The sequence below is a fragment of the Nelusetta ayraudi genome, unplaced genomic scaffold (genome assembly GCF_046127955.1).
Source record: "Nelusetta ayraudi isolate G7.1 ecotype Tasmania unplaced genomic scaffold, CSIRO-AGI_Nayr_v1 ptg000120l, whole genome shotgun sequence".
Classification (NCBI taxonomy): Eukaryota; Metazoa; Chordata; class Actinopteri; order Tetraodontiformes; family Monacanthidae; genus Nelusetta; species Nelusetta ayraudi.
This window is the reverse complement of record NW_027466170.1, coordinates 867954-886273: the sequence shown is the minus strand read 5'-3', so window position 1 is coordinate 886273 and position 18320 is coordinate 867954. Positions and strand designations below refer to the sequence as shown.

General features: G+C 48.5%; 3 protein-coding genes across 3 annotated transcripts; 1 reads left to right on the top strand and 2 right to left on the bottom strand.

The window, feature by feature from the left end:
* Positions 1–29: 29 nt before the first annotated feature.
* sarm1 (sterile alpha and TIR motif containing 1) lies at positions 30–6093 on the bottom strand. Its single transcript, XM_076049678.1, has 8 exons — positions 4793–6093; positions 3634–4252; positions 3038–3250; positions 2860–2951; positions 2446–2772; positions 2164–2353; positions 1574–1695; positions 30–1205 (listed from the first exon to the last, which is right to left on the bottom strand). The coding sequence occupies exons 1-8, from the start codon at positions 5290–5292 to the stop codon at positions 1094–1096; spliced, it is 2175 nt and encodes a 724-aa protein (XP_075905793.1). The 5' UTR covers positions 5293–6093; the 3' UTR covers positions 30–1093.
* A 603-nt stretch (positions 6094–6696) lies between these two features.
* On the top strand, positions 6697–11056 carry vtna (vitronectin a). Its single transcript, XM_076049799.1, has 8 exons — positions 6697–6820; positions 7422–7541; positions 7667–8077; positions 8147–8286; positions 8363–8519; positions 8656–8808; positions 8999–9511; positions 10142–11056. The coding sequence occupies exons 1-8, from the start codon at positions 6763–6765 to the stop codon at positions 10258–10260; spliced, it is 1671 nt and encodes a 556-aa protein (XP_075905914.1). The 5' UTR covers positions 6697–6762; the 3' UTR covers positions 10261–11056.
* scarf1 (scavenger receptor class F, member 1) lies at positions 10325–18290 on the bottom strand. Its single transcript, XM_076049798.1, has 11 exons — positions 17986–18290; positions 17265–17326; positions 16996–17097; positions 16101–16641; positions 15227–15445; positions 14368–14496; positions 13442–13548; positions 13243–13354; positions 13035–13159; positions 12601–12738; positions 10325–12517 (listed from the first exon to the last, which is right to left on the bottom strand). The coding sequence occupies exons 1-11, from the start codon at positions 18084–18086 to the stop codon at positions 11397–11399; spliced, it is 2757 nt and encodes a 918-aa protein (XP_075905913.1). The 5' UTR covers positions 18087–18290; the 3' UTR covers positions 10325–11396.
* Positions 18291–18320: the final 30 nt, after the last annotated feature.

The following is an 18320-nucleotide window of genomic DNA, read 5'->3' as shown; positions in this document are numbered from 1 at the left end:
TTGTTTCTGTTTACGTCTTAGTCGCTGAATTCAAATTAAGACTTTTATTTAGAAAGGTTTTACAGCCATTTCATTTCACATTTCAATGAAGGAGGTTGTTCTTCTTTTTTTTTTTTTACACAAACAGCATTAAGGATCTAGGAGGAAAGAAGCCTTGACGATGTGGGTTAAAAGGGAAATCATACAGTGTTTGAATTCTATTAAGTGGACACAGGCATGAAACAATATTAAGTAAGGCAAGATAGGATAAAGGCAATGTATACAGGCTGTCATACATGAAAAGAATCAGCTCAATATGTGACCGAAATATATAGGTGACATCTTTGGTCAATAAATTATCCTATATTTATATTAGCATCAACAAAGCCTTTGTTTCTATATTTTTTTTTCATTGTGCTGGATTTAAATGTGTGTTTTGATCGACTGCTCAACTTGGAGTACACTGAGAGAACAAGAATACTGCATGGAATCACTGTTGCACTGCCGTCAGACTAAAGTGCCGGCAGAGTAAAGTTCACATCGTTATTCAATTATTTCATTGTGTTGCGAGAAGCCCTGTGACAAAAACACTGTTAGACTGTCAGTCGGTCGGAATCGTGTGCAAGCAGCTAATTACAGTTTTAGTAATTAGAGTACGACTAACAGCCTACACACCCGCTGAGAACTGCTGCATCCTACACAAATAAAGGAAACAGACGTCTGGCACCTGATTGGTCAGACGAATGCACAGTACATGAGATTGACAAACAAACACAGTAACATTGAGTTAAGTTAGAAGACGTTTATCGCTATGGTTGATTGCTGCGTGACCTTATCACAGATATTTTCCTGAGAGACAAAAGGCCGGGATTATCTGACACCATTACCGGCCGCGCGCTCACTGGACTCTGCGGCTGCTACTGCTGAGGGTGTCACCACTGAAGGCTTACACTTCACGATATACATTCAGAAATTCCTTTTCGAATTGGTTATTTGCAGTATAGTAGGTCTTTCTGAGAGCCTGTGATCTAAACACCTTTCAAATTGAAAAATTCACATGCGTTTGGAAATTTGGCATCATTTTTACGCATTTTTCACAAATGAAAGTTTTCAATCATTCCTTCTTTTTCTGCCCTTTGGAGCCCGGGCTGTCCGTTAGGTCGTGCTTTCCCTTCAGAAAACGAAGGATCTTCTCAATTGTTGCTTCTTGGTATTCATGAGACCACCTGTTGTCAGAAAAAAAATCAAACAATTAAAGACATTTAATGACCGTTGGCGGTCTCTGAATTGATGTGTTGCCTGTTTGTTTCACACCAGTAGTAAGCAATAAAAAATGAGAGAACACCACATAAATTATTTACATGCCAGACAGAAAAGGCTTTTAAAGATTACTAATTAAACCTTTCAAAAAAAAAAAAAAAAAAAAAAAAAAATTGGCTGGCCTGTATGTGAAAAACTAATTCCCCCTACTAATTTTAGACTGCTCTGTGTAGTTTCGACAGTTTGAGAACATCCTGTTTTACTCGCTGAGCAGCCACTGTGGTTTTCAAAGCTGCAGCCTGCTTCAGCTTCTGGGGCCTGAACCGAAACTCACTTGATGCCGTTGAAGTTGAGAATCGGCCTCATGTCCTCCGGCAGGGACAACGGGTCCGGCCATGTAAAATTATCTGCGACAGGAACGATGTTCTTTTTGCCGGCCAAAGCTGTGACAATCTCCTGTAAAACAAATCAGGGCAACGTCTTAGAGTCTGCGATATGCAGCAGCAGCAGCAGCAGCAGCAGCAGCAGCAGCAGCAGCAGCAGCAGCAGCAGCACATCTTGATACTGAGTGAAAGGTGGAATCATGTGCTAAGGAATTAAATCCGCTGATGTTTGTAACTCAAATGTTTAGCAGAAGGTTGTCCAGCTGGACATTTGGCTCATCCGATCGGATGTGCACACTTAAAACTCGGTACAGACAACAATTAGTAAATGACTATCTGGGTCATTTGCAATATAATTAGCAGCAGAAGTTGGAATTTAAAAAAGATCTCGATAGATCACAGTGCAGCAATAGAATCCTGGCTTTACTTCAACTGTCTAAACGCTGAGTATGCAGAATCTCTCAACTCTGCTTCTGGGCATCAGGCAACATTTTTTGCATGATTCATCTATGATTAATCTCTTTAATGGAAAACTTCTGACCTTATGCACCCAGTCTTTCGTTGCAGCGTCACCCATGCATTTGTCCAGTGCGTTTGCGGACAGGACCAGGATGAAGTTGCGAGCCCTCTGGACGCTCTGTATCAGCTTGTCCTCAAATTTACCCGCCTCCAGCTTCTCCACATCAATGAAGACGCTGAAGCCTCGAACCTGCAGGTGCACCTTAAGGAGGCTGGAGTATAGCAGGGGGTAGAAAAGTGAAGAGTCGGTGAAATAAACATGAGAAGAATGTGTTTGCTTGCCCCGTTTAACCCAAGTTCTGACCTGGCCAGCTGGGAGCCGGTGGTCCGACGGTAGCTGATGAACACGTCGGGCCCTGCAGGCTGGGAGTCGGTGAGCGACGGCTTGACCGGCCGGTGGCTGAAGGACAGTATCTTGGCTCTGTGGACGCCGTTGTCGATGTGGCAGTCGTGCTGCAGTTGCTGATCGGTCACGGCCTGCACGTTGTTGCGATCCACCCCGGACTGCACCAGGCCGTAGGTGTACTGGCGGAAGCGAGGGTCCACCTCCACCAGCCAGTCGGCCATGTTGTGCGGGTCGCACGTCGAGTAGTTGCCGTAGGTCTTCAGTACGCGCAAGTCCCTCAGAAACCTTGGAGGACAGATGGCGGATGAGTCATCGGACCTCCAGTGGCGTGTTTGAAGGTTGAGGGTTGTTTGGGTTTTTTTAACAACTTGCCTCTTGCGCGTGATAGCCGTGGTCATGCCCAGATCGTTGCTCAGATCCTGTTCCGTTATGGTCAGCAGGAGGTCTCCGTCCACCTGGAGCTCCTACGCACAAGGGTGAAACCACTTGGAGAGGTCAGCTTTCCGTTCAGGAGTACAACATTCGCACATCCACGGCGAGCGTCTCCTACCTGGAAACGATCGCAAAAGCTGCTGAATCCGACCTGCTGCAGCCAGGTCTGGACTTCGCGGGTCTTCCAGTTGGCCACGCCGGGAGGGATACGCCGAGGCACTTCCTCTCCCATCATTCTCAGCGCGCGCTTGGCAAGGGCCGACGCTGTGCCGTTGCTGGAGTACATGACGATTCTTTTTAGGCTCTGCACTGCTCCGATCTCTTGAAATATCTAGGAGGAGGGACAACGTGTCAGATCTTCTCATCCTGGAACAGCCTTGCTAAACTATTTACCCAAACAAACTCTATTGACCTCTAGAAGAAGAAGAAGAAGAAGAAATAAAAAAGGATATTTAGCCTTCTGTTTGCAGCTTCCTGCTAAAACAGCTCAGTTTTAGCAGGAAAATATTTCATATCAGTGCCCTTTGTGACATCACAATCAGCATATTTCAAGAGCAGTGTGTTTTAGCGTGACTGTAGTGAAAAGCGACGCTTCAAAAGAAATAAAATAAGGAGAGTTTCTCATTTTCTGCAGCGCATTGATAGGTTGACAGGTTAGGAGAAAACAATGATTCATTGACTTCTACTAAATTTGAGGCTTCTAAGATGAAATACCTTCGTGTTCCTCTGACGAGACTTGATGCTGGTCTCCACGCAGAAGTAGAAGGCGGCGATGCACTTGCCCTCCACTCTGGTGCCGTCCAGCAGCGGCAGGAAGTGCTGCAGGTCCGACGCCGTCTTGCCCTGCATGCTGTCGGCGCTGTCCAGCAAGCTGCGGGCGAACTCGTCGGGATCCAGCGAGGCGATGAAGGGCTCCACCAGCTCCAGGGTCCCCGACTTGACCACCTCCTTCTCCACCTCGCGGTTGGTCGCCAGCACGGTCACGGCCAGGCAGGCGTGGAAGCGGATGAGCTCGTCCTCCTTGGAGAAGGCCAGCGGGAAGAGCCACTCGGCCGCCTGCTTCTCGATCATCCAGCGCTGGCAGCGGTGGCTGCCGTACATGGCGCAGTTGGCCAGCGCCACGGCGCAGTGCCGCAGCACGGTGGGGTCGGTGCTTCGGCACCAGTAGAGCAGCGCGTCCAGGGCGCCGTTGGAGATGAGGTGGACCAGCGTCTCCTCGCTGTGCTTGAACATGTGCTCCAGGATCCCGGAAACGCTGCGAGCCAGCTGGGCATCTTCCTGTTGCCGGGTCAGGTTGAGGACCACCCCTAGACCCATCCGGGCCAGGTAGTCTCTGTCGACACAAGCAACGATTAATGGCCAGGAAAAATCTGATGGTAGTTCTGCAAGGAAGTAGTGAAGATGACGAGGGCGTCAGGTAGAACCACCAACCAGCCCCTGACACTGACCGTCTGACCAAACAAACATTTAAGATGAAGATTATTTTAGTCTATACTTTTGAAGCATCACCCTTGGAACCTAATGAGACTTGTAAGTATATGTGACTTTACAAAAGGTTACCTTCAAATATTAATCTATTCATAATGGTTATTTGATTTGTTCTCATTGCTGTAATGTTGTACTAGTGCTGGTCAATCAACCTGAACTCGCCGTAAAAGATTATTGAAACCATTTAAGGTGGTCATTTAAGTCTGCCTGCTTCCTAATTGATTTCACGTTATTATCTTAAATAGTTATGGCTTGTTTGTTAAGGCAAATCACGAGGTCATCATTAGTTTCCACTCATCATTAATCAACTAACACGTGCGCATCTCTCACTGTGCGATTGTCAGCGTCACGCCATGCACGCGCATCATTTCCACTTCATCGTCACCTGTTGTCAGCGATCAGGATCTGCTCCAGCAGTTTTGCAGACTCATAGGTGATCTCCACGGCAGGCGCCTGTTGCAGCTGCAGCAGCAGCTCCAGGCCTCCCTCCAGGCGGATCCTGTTGCAGATCTCCTCGGCCACCTGACGGCCTGAGGTGGGCAGCACCCAGGCCTCCTCCACCAGCTGGTAGATCTCAGCTATGGCCTGGCGGATCTCCTCGGAGTCGGAGCTCTCCTTGCCGCTCTTCAGCCGCCTGATGGCGCAGCGCAGGGCGGGCAGGGAGTTGTCCAGCACGGCCTGGACGTCGGCACTGATCCCCGGGGAGACCGGCCTGAGTTCGGACCCGGAGCCGGAGCCGGAGCCGGAGCCGGAGCTGCAACCGGAGCCGCTCCTGCCTCTTTGCAGGCGGCTGACATAATCAGGAACTGTGAGTCTGTCGGTGCTGAACATGATGGATAAATGTCGGAAGAGCCTGCACAGGAAGAGCGTCAGAGACAAGAGCATCTACTGGCGGCGGTGACGTGTTTGTTTACAAGAGCCTCGTATCTGACTGCCGCTCAGATACGAACACCGGCACATGCGCCGGCGCTTCTGTCACCAACTAAGACTTACAGCTGTCAGCCCGTTGCATCACCTCCCCGAGTCACAATGTCACCCTTTTTATATTACCGCAAAGCGCGTGAAGAGCCCCGGAAGCAGATCAGGAGCAGGTGGCGGTGGGTCTTCGTCGGGTTTCCCTGCATCAGCATCTGCTGCTGTGGTCTCCTTTTTCTCTTCCTCGACTGATCCTTCCTCGTTCACAAGGACTTAAATCCCAGCAGGCCCTCAAACCGAGATAATATGTTGTGATTGCCTGCGGAAACAACACTGCTGATGCGTCTCCCCTCCCGGTTCCGTGGAGTAAACAAAGGATGGCTGCGCTGTTTTCTTTTCTTGTGGCCTCAACTTCCTGCCGTCGTCGCGTCTTTCAGTGGGGGAAAAAAAGATTTTTTTTATTTTTTTTATTTATTTATTTTTTTTTTTATCACATCCTCCGGGTCCTCAGCATCCTCCCTCCACCGGCCTTCTGTTTGCCATCGAGCATCGTCTCTGTCCACCGGCTCTGGTTGACTGCTCCTTCTTCCGGTGAATGACAGTCGCTGCGCTCGTCATACCAGCAGATACGGGCACGCCCTCTGCTGGATGACCTGGAGAAACGTACCAAGAACTTTTTTAAGATGCCAAATGTTTTTATATTTTCTTTCAAAGTGCCGTTCTCCGAGTCGTTTTGCCCACAGAAGAATATTTAGCTCTCCGTTTTGTGTTTATGGGGTCTTACTAACCTGGGTGAGGTGTCATATTGATTAAATGCAAAGATTGAAGGCTGATTATTGCACAGTGATTTTTTTTGGTGGACTAACTAACTAACTAAGTAACTTAAATTTGTTGATGTACAAGCAAACATTGCTCGGATTTTCAATGTTTAGGTCTCTCTTAAAGCTCTTAAAGTGTAACTGATTCACCTTAGACATCATACCTGCTGCTCATATATTGACATAAATCGATTACAAAACCTCTGAAACTAGTTTGATGAAGATTTATGTGATTCTATCACAACTGAAATGACCTATTTAGCACACATTTTGAAACAGTTTAGATTTTTTTTTTTTTTTTAAGAGGATTCCCAATCTGATTATTATTAGACAGATGCATTTGAGGCATCTGAACAACACACCAAAGTCACTCTAAGGTCTGGAATCTCTGGACTTAAAAATGTCTTTTTCTGGTCAACGGTCACTTTAACTACACATTAACGTTTCTTATTGATCTCGTTGTCCTCTAGTGGCTCTGCTTATTTGGCCGAGCAGGGGGAAGTTGGCAAACAAGATTAAAGTAAACAATGAATTGGGGTCACTGTCACATGTTTTCAATGACTGGAAGCACGCGGTCCATCGATGCTTTACTCATTCAGTCCTCTGACACAACAGAGGCAACATGAGGCTGTGGCTCGTCCCGCTATTTGCCCTGATCGCTCACACTTTGGCTGTGGAAGGTGAGTAAAAATATAATATTATATGATAAATAAATCATATCTTTTAAACCTTTGAATAATGCAAATGTTGCCAATAATAAAATGTCAGTACTTCTATTGTAGAGTGCATCTTAGACTGTATTATAGTCGTAAATGTTTTTGACTTACCATACTACACTATGAACAGTGTCTTTACAAAGCTTATTTCTACTGTTTGGCTGAATAAAGGCCTAATAATGAAAGTTTGATCACCTCAAAGTGTTTGCATGTCCCATTCTCAAGCATCTTGAGCAGCAACTGAACGTCGCAGGGTTATCTAAAGTTTTTATAGAAGGCAAATAATGTTCAAGACCTCATTTGCCTTTCTGGATAAAAACTTGGTGGATACCAACTTTAGTCGACACCATAAAGCTTTAAACATTGAGTAAACTCTTGTTTCTGACTGGCGAGCGACTTGAGTAATAGGAGAAACGAGGGAATCCCATGATCCTCCTGGCAGGCAGCCAAGGTCTAATTAAAGCTGTAATTAAATCCAATTGGATTTATCTTAATTATCCGAATGGGCTGATACATTTTGGTCAGAAATGCAGAACGTCATGACAGACGCTCTGTGTATTTCCAGAGTCATGCATGGGCCGCTGTGAGAATGGCTTCGACTCAGCAAGGACCTGCCAGTGCGACTCAATGTGCAAGTATTACAAAAGCTGCTGCTCCGACTACGAGGTCACGTGCGGCATGATGAGTGAGTAAAAAAAAACAAAAAACAACAAACCTGGACTCAGTCATGTGCGACATGTTAGGGGTTGTCCCTCGGCAAAGACGCTCTCTTTTTTGGTCCCTCCCCCTTCTCGTCCCTCCTTCCTCAAGCTCGTGGAGACACCTTCGTCTTTCCAGAGGACGACTACGATGACGAGCCGCTCGAAGGCGCCTCTCCATCCCCGATACCCGCCAGCAGTCGTCGGCTGAGACCGACACGAAGGCCGTCGACTGACTTTGGCCGCAGACCGTACCGGCGGCCGGACTCCTCGCTGGACATGAGCAGATCTCCTCGACCGCTCAACCCCACCCTGGCGTCAACACCCGTTTCACCGACTGATCCACCCGCAGATGACTTGACAACCAGAGCCCCTGAAGCCGAAGCTACCCCTGATGCGGCCACCACGGTTGCCGTAACGACAGACACAACTGAAGCCCCCGACCCGGACGCTGAGGTCTGCAGCGGGGCACCTTTTGACTCCTTCATGCAAATAAAAAATGGCTCCATATTTGCCTTCAGAGGTGAGTAAGAGCATTCCTCTTGGCGCCCTTCTTGAGTTTCCACCTGTGTCACCTTCTTTTCCCTTCCAGGTAAGTACTTCTTCGAACTGGACCACAAGTCAGTTCTCCCCGGTTACCCGAAGCTCATCAAGGACGTGTGGGGCATCGACGGGCCAATCGATACGGCCTTCACGCGCTACAACTGCCAAGGAAAGACGTACATTTTCAAGGTGGGGAACGCGGAGAGTGGGCCGTGCTCACAACGGCTTCACAAGCACACCAGCTGAGTCAAATCTCCCCCCACAGGGAACCAAATACTGGAGGTTCGACAACGGCGTGCTGGATGGCGACTACCCTCGAGCAATCAACGTGGGCTTCGACAACATTCCCGATCACCTGGACGCAGCTTTCGCTCTGCCTGCTCCGGGACACAACGGCAGGGAGAAGGTCTACTTTTTCAAAGGTACTGGCAGGCAAATGACTGCGTGCAACACTGTAGCGTGCAAGGCACAAAGACAACGAGGGAATTTATTACAGTTGGTGAACTCTCAATGATCCAGTATCGGTACTAATTTGTGGTCTTGTCATGGTTTCTCCAGCCGACCAGTACCACACCTACGAGTTCTTGCACCAGCCGTCCCACGAGGAGTGTATCGCCATGTCCCAGACATCTCCGTCCATGCTGTTCAGGCGCTACGCAGACATGTATTACAACCAGTACGAATCTTTCCTCAGCGACCTCTTCTCCGGATGTAAGTTACAGTACAGTAAACCTGATCATAGCTTCAGTTTTGTAAGGGAAGTCCAAATGATGAATTCTTTCCAAAGCTTTTGAAAGACCAGGGGGGTTTTAAAACTTAGCCACACCTCCCCCTCCCACAACTCAACGTTTGCTTGACTACGCTAGTCCTCACCAACATGTTCTGTGTCCACCTCAACCAGTGCCTCAGCATCATGACAAGCACCACTTCATTGAAAGAGACTGGAAAGGGCTGAAGGCCCCAGTTGATGCCGTCATGACGGGCAGGATGTACGTCCCACCGTGGAGACCCATGCGTCCTCGCAACGACTACCGGTACGACCAGCAGTGGAACCAGCAATACCAGCAGTACGGACAGCAGTGGGACCAGATGTACGGGCAGCAGTGGGGTCGCAGGAGGCAAAACCGATCGCCTTTCTGGGAGTCGATGGCCGAGCGGGGCATGAACATGGGTCAGGACTTTGCACAGAGGGGGATGGACATGGGTCTGAGGCTGGCGGAGAAGAGGATGGAGATGGAGGAGAGGCTGGGTCGCGACTGGGACCAGCGGTGGGATCAGGACAGGGACCAGGACAGACGGTGGGACAGGTACAACCAGAACAACAGAGGCAACTACGACTCCAGACAAGACCGGAGGTACTGGGATTCTCTCCAGAGTCACCTGCCCATACAGACCGTCTACTTCTTCAAAGGAGGTAATTCACACACAAAAAGTAGACATCCTACAAGTAATCTGGCTCACTGGGGAAAAACCTTTCTAAATCTTGTTCATCCATCTTGTTAAGATGTCATAGAAAGTGTTTTCCACCAAGAAGAAGCTTTCAGTGTTTGTTGAATTTGAAAATGCAGACCAGTTCTATGCACTTTCCATGCTAATCTCTTTAGCAACAACAAGGTTTACAGTTAATTCCTGTGTTTTGTTCCTTGTCTTTTTATTCCGTATTGTTTATCTCACATTCCATTACCAACCAGGACACCATTTGGTTATGGAAAAAAATATATATTTTCAAGCATACGTTTGCAATAACAAACAAATGAGATTTCAGTATTGATACCTGAGCCTTCCAAGCAACAGTAAGGGCAACAGTACTTTATCACCATATAGCAACTTGTCTTCCTTCTAACAAGTGTCACATTGTGTGTGCTCAGTGTGTTTTCCATGTGACAGCCCTAACAAACAAAGTTGATAAAGTTGTTACTTTCTGCCCAGTCCCATTATCTGAACTCAACTTTCACCTAGTAACCAGGTTAGAGAGGAGCTGGCTTTTAATCATCACAAAAGGAAAATGACCGTCTTCTGGTATTTGTTTGTTTTTTTCTCTTAGAAAAATACTTTAAAGTGGACCTGAAGACCAAGAGAGTCGTCCCGGCCATACCTCCGTACCCCAGATCCATCGCCAAGTACTGGCTCGGCTGCACAGGCAGCCAAGGCTCAGAGAAGTAAATTTGAATATTCTAGGTATAAGAATATATATATATATATATATAATGGGATCAATTAGACATAATAGGATTTAGCACATAAAGGACTTTATGCTGTAACTGGGACACAGGAGGGAAGAAAGAAATGCAGTGACAAACATTCTCCACTTCAGCAAATATTGGAGATGGGTGAAAGTCCACATGCTGCTCCTCACAACCCAATTTCAAATGTTTGATTTTGCTGAACTCCTTTCTAACACCTCCAGTCAAGATCCAGTGGATTTTATACGTTATTTTATAAGTTCCTGTTAAAATATTTTACTTTGTCCACATTTACATTTATCAGACAGTGTTTAACAACTCAATAAATGGAATTAAAATATGATCAACCGATCATCAGGAACATGATACGTCCTTGCGCGTGTGCGTGTGTGTGTGTGTAACAGAGAAGGAGAAACAGAGAGAGACAGCGTATGTGATTGTTAAATATGTGACTGTGGTCAAATATGTCAAATGCGATCTTTACCCAACACAGAATTCCCAGCAGAACGTCAGTGGACAGATGGAGACTTTGACTAAAGCTCGTTGGAGTCAAAACATTCCAACAGTCTCTGTTTTTCTTACATTGTGACACTGATAAAGGACTAAATGTTGAGCCGAGTCCTACAGGCTGTACCTTGTACCGATCTGATGAATGACACTAAACTGCACTAAACTAGAAAAGAAAATAAAAAAAAACTATTGAACTCCAGAAAAAAACGATTGCATCCAGTTTTCTTTAAAATTGACGTGGGTTGAAATAAACAGTCACAACTTAACGGACTTTGTGGGATATTTTGTTCCTCAGTCAACATCTCATAAGTTCGTGGGAATTTAACTGACACTTTTCAAGTCTTCAGCTGTGTTCCAAATCATATCCCTTCATTTATGATTAGCATGTAAAGTCTTCTTCTTGCTCTTCTTCTTCTTCCTTTTAATATCGTCTAATTTGGACTTTGAATCGACGTGTTTATGATGCCTACACAAGTAAAGATAGTGATAATGAAATACAGTCTAAACGTGTTAATCCATTCTTTTTTCTGTAGATTTTTTAATCTTTTAAACAAATTTTCCCCCAGATTCATACTTTTTCTTTGTCCATCTACATTCACCATCACACTATGAGGGTTGGATCATGATGTTTTCGTAGCAGGGCTCGGCACCCTCGTTGGCGATGACCTCAGTGAGACTCGCCACGTCTCCCGTCGGTCCCACCGTCAGGTAGTTGCTCTCGGCTCCTCCCACGCTGACGACCCCGCCCGTCCCGGCGCCGCCCCCCTCGGCCCCCTGATGCGACCCCGGGTCGGCCGGGGCCGCCTCCGGCACGCTCTTCAGGATGGACGACAGCGGTCTTTTCGGTGCGTCCGATGCCGCGGTCTCTCCCGCCGGCTCGCTGGAGCCGAGCGCCGCCTGCTTCCTTCTGATCGGCTTGCACACGCCGACTTCGGTAGCGGACGGCGCCCCCTGCTCCTGCTCCCACATGCTGGCCCGGGCTCCGAGCTTCTTCCTGGGTGGTTTGATAACTCCCTCCGTCGCTTTGGCCTTCAGGTTTCTGGAGTCCTGCTCCTTGTGTCTCTGGAGGCTGCCGAGGCGTCGCAGCATGGCCTGGACGGGACCTTCGGGGCTGGGCTCCGTCTTCAACACGGGCTTGCCTGCTTTTCCCACCGTCACGTACACCGTGGTGACTTTTTCTGAGGCCTGGGCCTCGGAGGTAGATGCCGACGGCTGGTTTGCCTTGTGGTGAGCCGTGTTGGACATGGTCCGTCTCCGTCCGGACGCTCCAGGGACCTGCAGTGTGGCCCGCGATGGAGTTCTATCTCCCTCCTGGTCCCCTGGATCGCAACTTTCCTCTCGGCTTTCTGGAGCAGCCGCGTGTTCCTCCTCGTCTTCCCTCTCCTTCTCCGCAGTGTCCTCTGCCTCCCCTGCTCTTGAAGCTCCTCCCTGGTTCTGCAGGCTGGACAGCATCAACACTCCCCAGGTCGACTTGGCTTTGCTCCGTGGGACTGCGGTAGCGGCGGGGGTGGCGGCTGCGGGATCCTGTGTGGAGCCTCGGCGCTCCTTGGGGCTGAAACGGGTTCCTTCGGCGAAAGAGACGGACGGCCGCTTGGACTTGGCGTTGCTGGAGGTCCGGGGGATGTTGAAGTTGGAGGCAATGTCCTCGCTGCTGAAGCCGGACGGGTCGAACATGTTGCATTTTGAGCTGATCTCCTGGAACTCGCCTCCCGCCACCGGTTCAATGTCTGCCAACAGAGATGTCAAACTGAGGTGCATAAAGGGGAGGAAAGAAAGCATCATGTCTGCAATAATGGGCAAGAGGTAGCACCTTCTCGTGGAGGGACGCAGTACAAGGCCTCTCCCTCCTCCTCGTCAGTCTCGAAGGACGAGCCCTCCGTCACCCAGCCGGAGGAGGGCGGCTCTATGAAGCTGTGGTTGAAGGTCAGCTCAGGGTCATGGTGAGATACTGTGACAGAAAGTGCTTTTAAAGGTTGCTGCGAGGGTTCAAAAAACAGTTTCAAAAAACATACAATTTGACTCCACTTTTTCCAAGTTTGGGTTCATTTTAAATACGTTGTATAAATAAAATATTTTCCCTCAGAGGGCAAGAAATGAAGTGGCCTACCATTTAAAAGTGCCCATTCATTGCATTCTAACATCACTGAAACAAAGTTGGTTATGAAAGTAAAACTATTTTTTTTTTCATTTGAGAAAAAAAATAGTTGCATTTCATCAAATGCAATAATTTTGTATCCTACTGACCGGTGACACGAGGCAAACCGGAGGACCAGTTGGAGATGCAGGGCAGAGCGGCGCTGATGTTGGCCAAGACGCTGTAGACGTGATACTTCATCCGAACCAACAAGCCTCCATCAGCCACCGCGGCCCTGCGCAACACAAAGTAAAGGAGCTCCGTCTCAAAAGTGTCTGATTGCACCGATGTGAGTGAAACTGAAACAAGGCTGTGGACCTGTCTTTGGCATCAGCTGAACTTCCTCCGCAACACAAGCAGCAGCAGAGCACAGCGAGGAGCAGCAGGAGCAGAGGCACCAGGATGCCGGCGAGCACGGAACCCTTGACACCTGACACACATACAGGAAACGCACGCACACGTGAGGATCTGTGATGCGGCCTATTCTAAACGCAGATGGGAGGAAGGACGGACGTACTGCCGGGACAGACGCCAGTCACCGGGTCGCACCGGACGCCTTCGCCACAGTTGCAGGTGGAGGAACAGTTGAGGCCGAAGTGCAGGGCGGCACAGGTGCTATTACAGCTGTAAACAACAGGAACATCTTCATGAATGAAAACTGTCAGCAAAACCAGATCAGGTGCAAAGACATAAAAAGTGGATGAATGTGGAGTCTGATTGCATTATATAAAGTTGGGCATTTACGTGGATTTATTTTTATTGTTTATTCTTAATTACACATGCCAGTCATCCTCACTTCACATCTACTTTCGTATCTATATTTTGTTCATTATTATTTTATCTTTTGGCAATATCAGGAATTTTTTTGAAATTGCGCTCGTCACCAAGAGACTTTAGTTCACAAATGAGATACCTTACAGCTCTGGCATGCATGTCTTTGATGCATGACTTTTTTAAAAGTCAATCAAATTGCAAAGCAGAAAAAAAAACTAAGCATCTTGTGAAGACGGAGGAAAAAGGGGCAGAAAAAAAATAAAGAATTAAACAGCTAAAACAGCGCATTCTGAAAGAACCTCATTAGGCGCTGTTAAGGTAAAATGTCGGTGATTGGAGATGTTTTTTTCTTTTTTAATGAGCACTGACTCAGAAAATGATAAATCCCGAGGCTCGGAGGTTCAAAGCAGCAAATCGCAAAGGTGGAAATTACATTGGAGATGTTTTTAAATTATGTAAAGTTGGTAAAAGGTTTTCTCAGACTGCGAGGCCGTGCTGCAAACACAGTTTTGTTTAAACATATTTGGCTTGGGCGTCGCTTATCTCTCTCTCTCCCTCCCGCCCGCCCGTCTGACGCTGAATTTAAGGAGGCGCTGCTGACAGCTCGTGTTCCGGCCACACTTTGTTTCACGCGCTTAGAAATGAGAGCGGTTGTCAGCGGGCGATCACCTCTCCCCCTGGAAGCCGGGCTGGCAGACACATCTTCCCGTCACGTGGTGGCAGTCGCCGTGAAAACAAGGGCCGCACAGGAAGCGGCAGCCGTCCCCAAACGTCCTGTTGGAGCAGGCCGCCTCGCACCTGGCGGGACGGAGCGACGGCAACGAGTCAAGCTTGGTATCGTCACGACCCACATTCACTTCCTAATCTGAAATGGGAAACTCGGAGCACGTTTGGCTGTTTTCACTTGATTTGCTTTCCTGTGGACATGAGTCACACACCCACTGTCTCAAGCAAAGACCAATAAGGTCGATGTTTTCCAGGCCAATATTCTCCAAACTCTTACAACGTTCTGACACCTTGTAGACTAAAGGACAGCTGTGAAATGGTGTGAAGACATAGGTTTTAAACAAAACACTTCTTTAAGTAATAACCATCAAAGTCTGCAAGGCGCCGAATGCATGCTGCACTTTTCAGCAATGTGTGACTGCTTCCTGATCTATCTGTGTCAACACTTAACTCTGCACTTTCACCCTGGAAGTTGATGTTTTCCTTGAATGTGAAATGAATGTAGCAGATAATGTAGCCTCTCTTGGCAGCTGACATTCACCCAGCCGTCTTGCCAGCCTCCCGCAGAAGGAGTTTTGTGCTTTTACTGGATTTGAGCTCTGGAGCTCTTTGCTCTCATGGCTGTCGGGCGAGAGCTGTGAGCAGCAGCTAACCTAAGTCAGACACAGTCATCAAATGTGGTCTTTTTTCTTGCTTAGGGTCTGCAACATTTGGCTTTTTCATCGCAGCGAAACCCAACCTGGGACAACCACATAAAATGAATAAACACTCTGTATTGCTACATGCTGCCTAAAACACACACCTGGGTCCCGTCCATCCTGGGTCACACCTTGAGCATTTTCCAGTTTTGTGGTCACAGGGTTCGTTATTCCTGCAGCGGGCGCACTTTTCCCGGCAGCCGTCTCCATAGTAGCCAGCCAGGCACCGGCGGTTGCACTGCGTGCCGTTGTAGCCGGGCCTGCAGCCGTCACACGCACCGTCGGTCCTGGAGCAGACCTGACCGTCTTTGCAGAAGCCGCATCTGGACAATGGAAGTGCGCTGTTAATCCGCAGGAGGACATGTTTCACATCTGTATTTCAGCTCAGACTCCAGTGGAAGCTGCCTTGCGTGATTAATTATCTAAAAATCCCTATTGGTCTTCAAAAACAGTAAATTTAGCCCTGTGTTTGCAGTCTCCAGAAAAGGCTTTGAGGTAAAAACTTAATTTTTCATGTTTGGAAGGAGACAGAAACAAGGCAGCCTCAGAAGGCGGAGCCAATACCTTGCTGGTAGTACTATCTCTAACCTGGGAGAGGTAGTAGTGCCCTTTGTGACATCACAAAGAGATGATTCCCCAGGACTGTGCATTTCTCGACACACACTTTTGTAGACGTGAGCACAAAAAAAGAAAAGAAATGACCTTACAGAAGGTTGGAGGGTGACAAAAAAAAAAGCAGAGCTAATATTTTACAGGGGGGTCGAGCCACAAACATGGGAGAGGTGCCAGTGCTCTTTGTGAGATCACAAAGGGCAGGTACCCAGAAGTGCACACACATTCTGAGAAGCCGGGCGAGCAAGAGAGGTGAAGACTTTTCTCACTTCAAAGTCAAATATTATTGGTAGAAAACATTGTTGAAGCGGATTTTGCCACATGCGGGAGCCCTCAAGCGTTGCCCTCCTTGAGCAAAACACCTACTTCAGTCCACATCCGCTGCCATACGTTCCGTTCTTGCAGCCTATGTTGCAGAAGGTGCCCCCGTAGCCCGGGTGGCACAGGCACGCGCCGCTGTCCGGGTCACAGCCGCCGTGCGTCAGGTCACAGTTGCACCGCACGCCGCAGCCTTTCCCCCACCAGCCCGGCTCGCACTCGCACAGGCCGGTGCGCGCGCTGCACCCCGACACGTGACAGTTGCAGGCGGTGCGACACGTCACGCCCCAGTGGTCCCGCCGGCACGCGCAGCGGCCGGTCAGCTGGTCGCAGCCGAGACCCACCGAGCCGGCGGCGACGCACTGGCACCGCTTGGAGCAGGTGGACGTCCACCAGCCCTCCTCGCAGCTGCAGTTGCCGTGGACGGGGTGGCAGCGGCCGTGCCAGCCGCACTTGCAGGTGTACTGGCACAGCGGCCCCCAGCGGTTGGCGTTGCAGGTGCACTCACCGGTGAGCGGGTCGCAGCGGCCGTGCGGATGGCACGGGCACACCTTGCGGCAGTTTGGAGCCCAGAAGTCCGGAGGACAACCTCGGAGGGGAAGAGACGATCCATGAACATAAAAAAAATAATAATTTGGCCGCCACCGATTCCGTCTCTCACAGTCAAAGTGTACCTATGATGAACATTACAGACCGCTCTTATCTTTTTTAAATGGGACAGAATCGCAGAATCGGTGGCTGCCAAATACTTTCTTGCCCCCGCTCTAAGTATATGTACCCAACAGCTGGATCTTTGGCTGATAACTGCAAGAACTAAACTCTTCTACGAATGGAGGCCTTTAAACAAACAAAGTAATTCATGTCCTAAACACAATGTCGAAAGGGTCGCCAGTGATTCATAATCAAACAGATGTTCTTTATTTCTTCTTTGGGGAGAACTCACTGGTTTTGCACTGAGCTCCGTAGAAGCCTGCTGGGCAGTGACACACTCCAGGATACACACAGATCTCACCCTCGAGGCAGGCCTGCTCACCCTCGCACACAGCTGCACGCGCACGCACACACACACACACACACACACACACACACACACACACACACACACACACACACACACACACAAAGTGGGGGAGAGAGGGGGTATTTAAGAGAAAATAAAGAAGCTCAAGGACATGCACACACTGAATCGCTTGTGTTTTACGGTGAACTCACGCTCCGGGCAGTCCCCCCCATCTTGTCGCCAACCGGGGCAGCAGACCAGAGTGGACGGGTCACTGAACAGATGATAGCACCACGTTTACACACACTTTTAACAAAGTGTTTTATGGATCCAGATGTTTTTGGTGAAACCAGTCTAAGTTCTACTGCCAAGTACTAAAAAGAATATAAATGTTGAAACAAACGTTTTCTCCTGAAAAAAAGAAGAGTCTAATTTTTCTTGTGGTAGTTTTGGTGTTTACTATATATTATTTAGTTAAAGAGCACAACATTCTGTTGTTCAGTGAAAATGCTCTAAAATGTTGGCAGTGTTTGGCTCTCTGCTCTGCTAAAGGGTGTACTGAAACCCACAGTCCTGGTAACTATCCCTTTGTGATGTCACAAGAGACACTGACACCACCCCACCACCTCTGAGGGCGGGCTTGTTTTTGTCTCACTTGCGCATATGGAAGGTCTAACAGTCACTTTTAGCAGAAAACTAAAACCTAGTTAAAACCTAGAGGGCTAAATATGATGTTTGCTGGAGATTCAGTGAGTTTTTTGAATAATAAAAAATGCAGGACCGATCAGGTCGATCTAAAACACAGCTGAGGGCCGTCAACCTAAAGAGCTTGAGAGCAGTTGAAAGGAAACCTTCACCTCTGAGCTCCTGCTGCCGTCATTCTGAAACTGTAGCAAAGAAAAGACCGAGGGTGGAGGAGTGGTTGAAAAGTACCTGACACTGCGACAGACGTTCTTCCCAGCAGGATCCAGTAGTTTGGAGGAGGACCAGGAGCAGCTGAGCAGAGCACTCAGAGCTCCGAGGAGAAGATTCATCTCCACAGAGGCACACAACAAAAAAAAAAGCCAACAAACCCTGGCACAGAATCTTCTTCCTTCTGCCTTTTCTCACAAGTATTTTCTTCCCGTTCGAGTTACTCCTGTACAACTCAAAGACGGCGCAGCGAGAGGCAGGATCTCCCCTTCTGTCTGGCCTCCATCCCCTCTGCTTCGCTGCCGGGAGGCGTCTTGCGGCTCCAGCGCAGCCGTAGGGGTCGAAACCCTCGGGTT

Excerpts from the sequence above, each read along its gene's own strand:
- sarm1 (XM_076049678.1), bottom strand. The coding sequence starts at position 5,292 with ATGCTCTTGTCTCTGACGCTCTTCCTGTGCAGGCTCTTCCGACATTTA. Across the intron at positions 4,253-4,792 it reads ATCCTGATCGCTGACAACAG|AGACTACCTGGCCCGGATGG; the intron begins GTGACGATGAAG and ends TTGTGTCGACAG. Across the intron at positions 2,354-2,445 it reads ACCGGCTCCCAGCTGGCCAG|CCTCCTTAAGGTGCACCTGC; the intron begins GTCAGAACTTGG and ends GCTATACTCCAG.
- vtna (XM_076049799.1), top strand. The coding sequence starts at position 6,763 with ATGAGGCTGTGGCTCGTCCCGCTATTTGCCCTGATCGCTCACACTTTG. Across the intron at positions 8,078-8,146 it reads CTCCATATTTGCCTTCAGAG|GTAAGTACTTCTTCGAACTG; the intron begins GTGAGTAAGAGC and ends TTTCCCTTCCAG. Across the intron at positions 9,512-10,141 it reads CGTCTACTTCTTCAAAGGAG|AAAAATACTTTAAAGTGGAC; the intron begins GTAATTCACACA and ends TTTTTCTCTTAG.
- scarf1 (XM_076049798.1), bottom strand. The coding sequence starts at position 18,086 with ATGAATCTTCTCCTCGGAGCTCTGAGTGCTCTGCTCAGCTGCTCCTGG. Across the intron at positions 15,446-16,100 it reads GGCAGCGGATGTGGACTGAA|ATGCGGCTTCTGCAAAGACG; the intron begins GTAGGTGTTTTG and ends TCCATTGTCCAG. Across the intron at positions 12,518-12,600 it reads CTGCGTCCCTCCACGAGAAG|ACATTGAACCGGTGGCGGGA; the intron begins GTGCTACCTCTT and ends CTCTGTTGGCAG.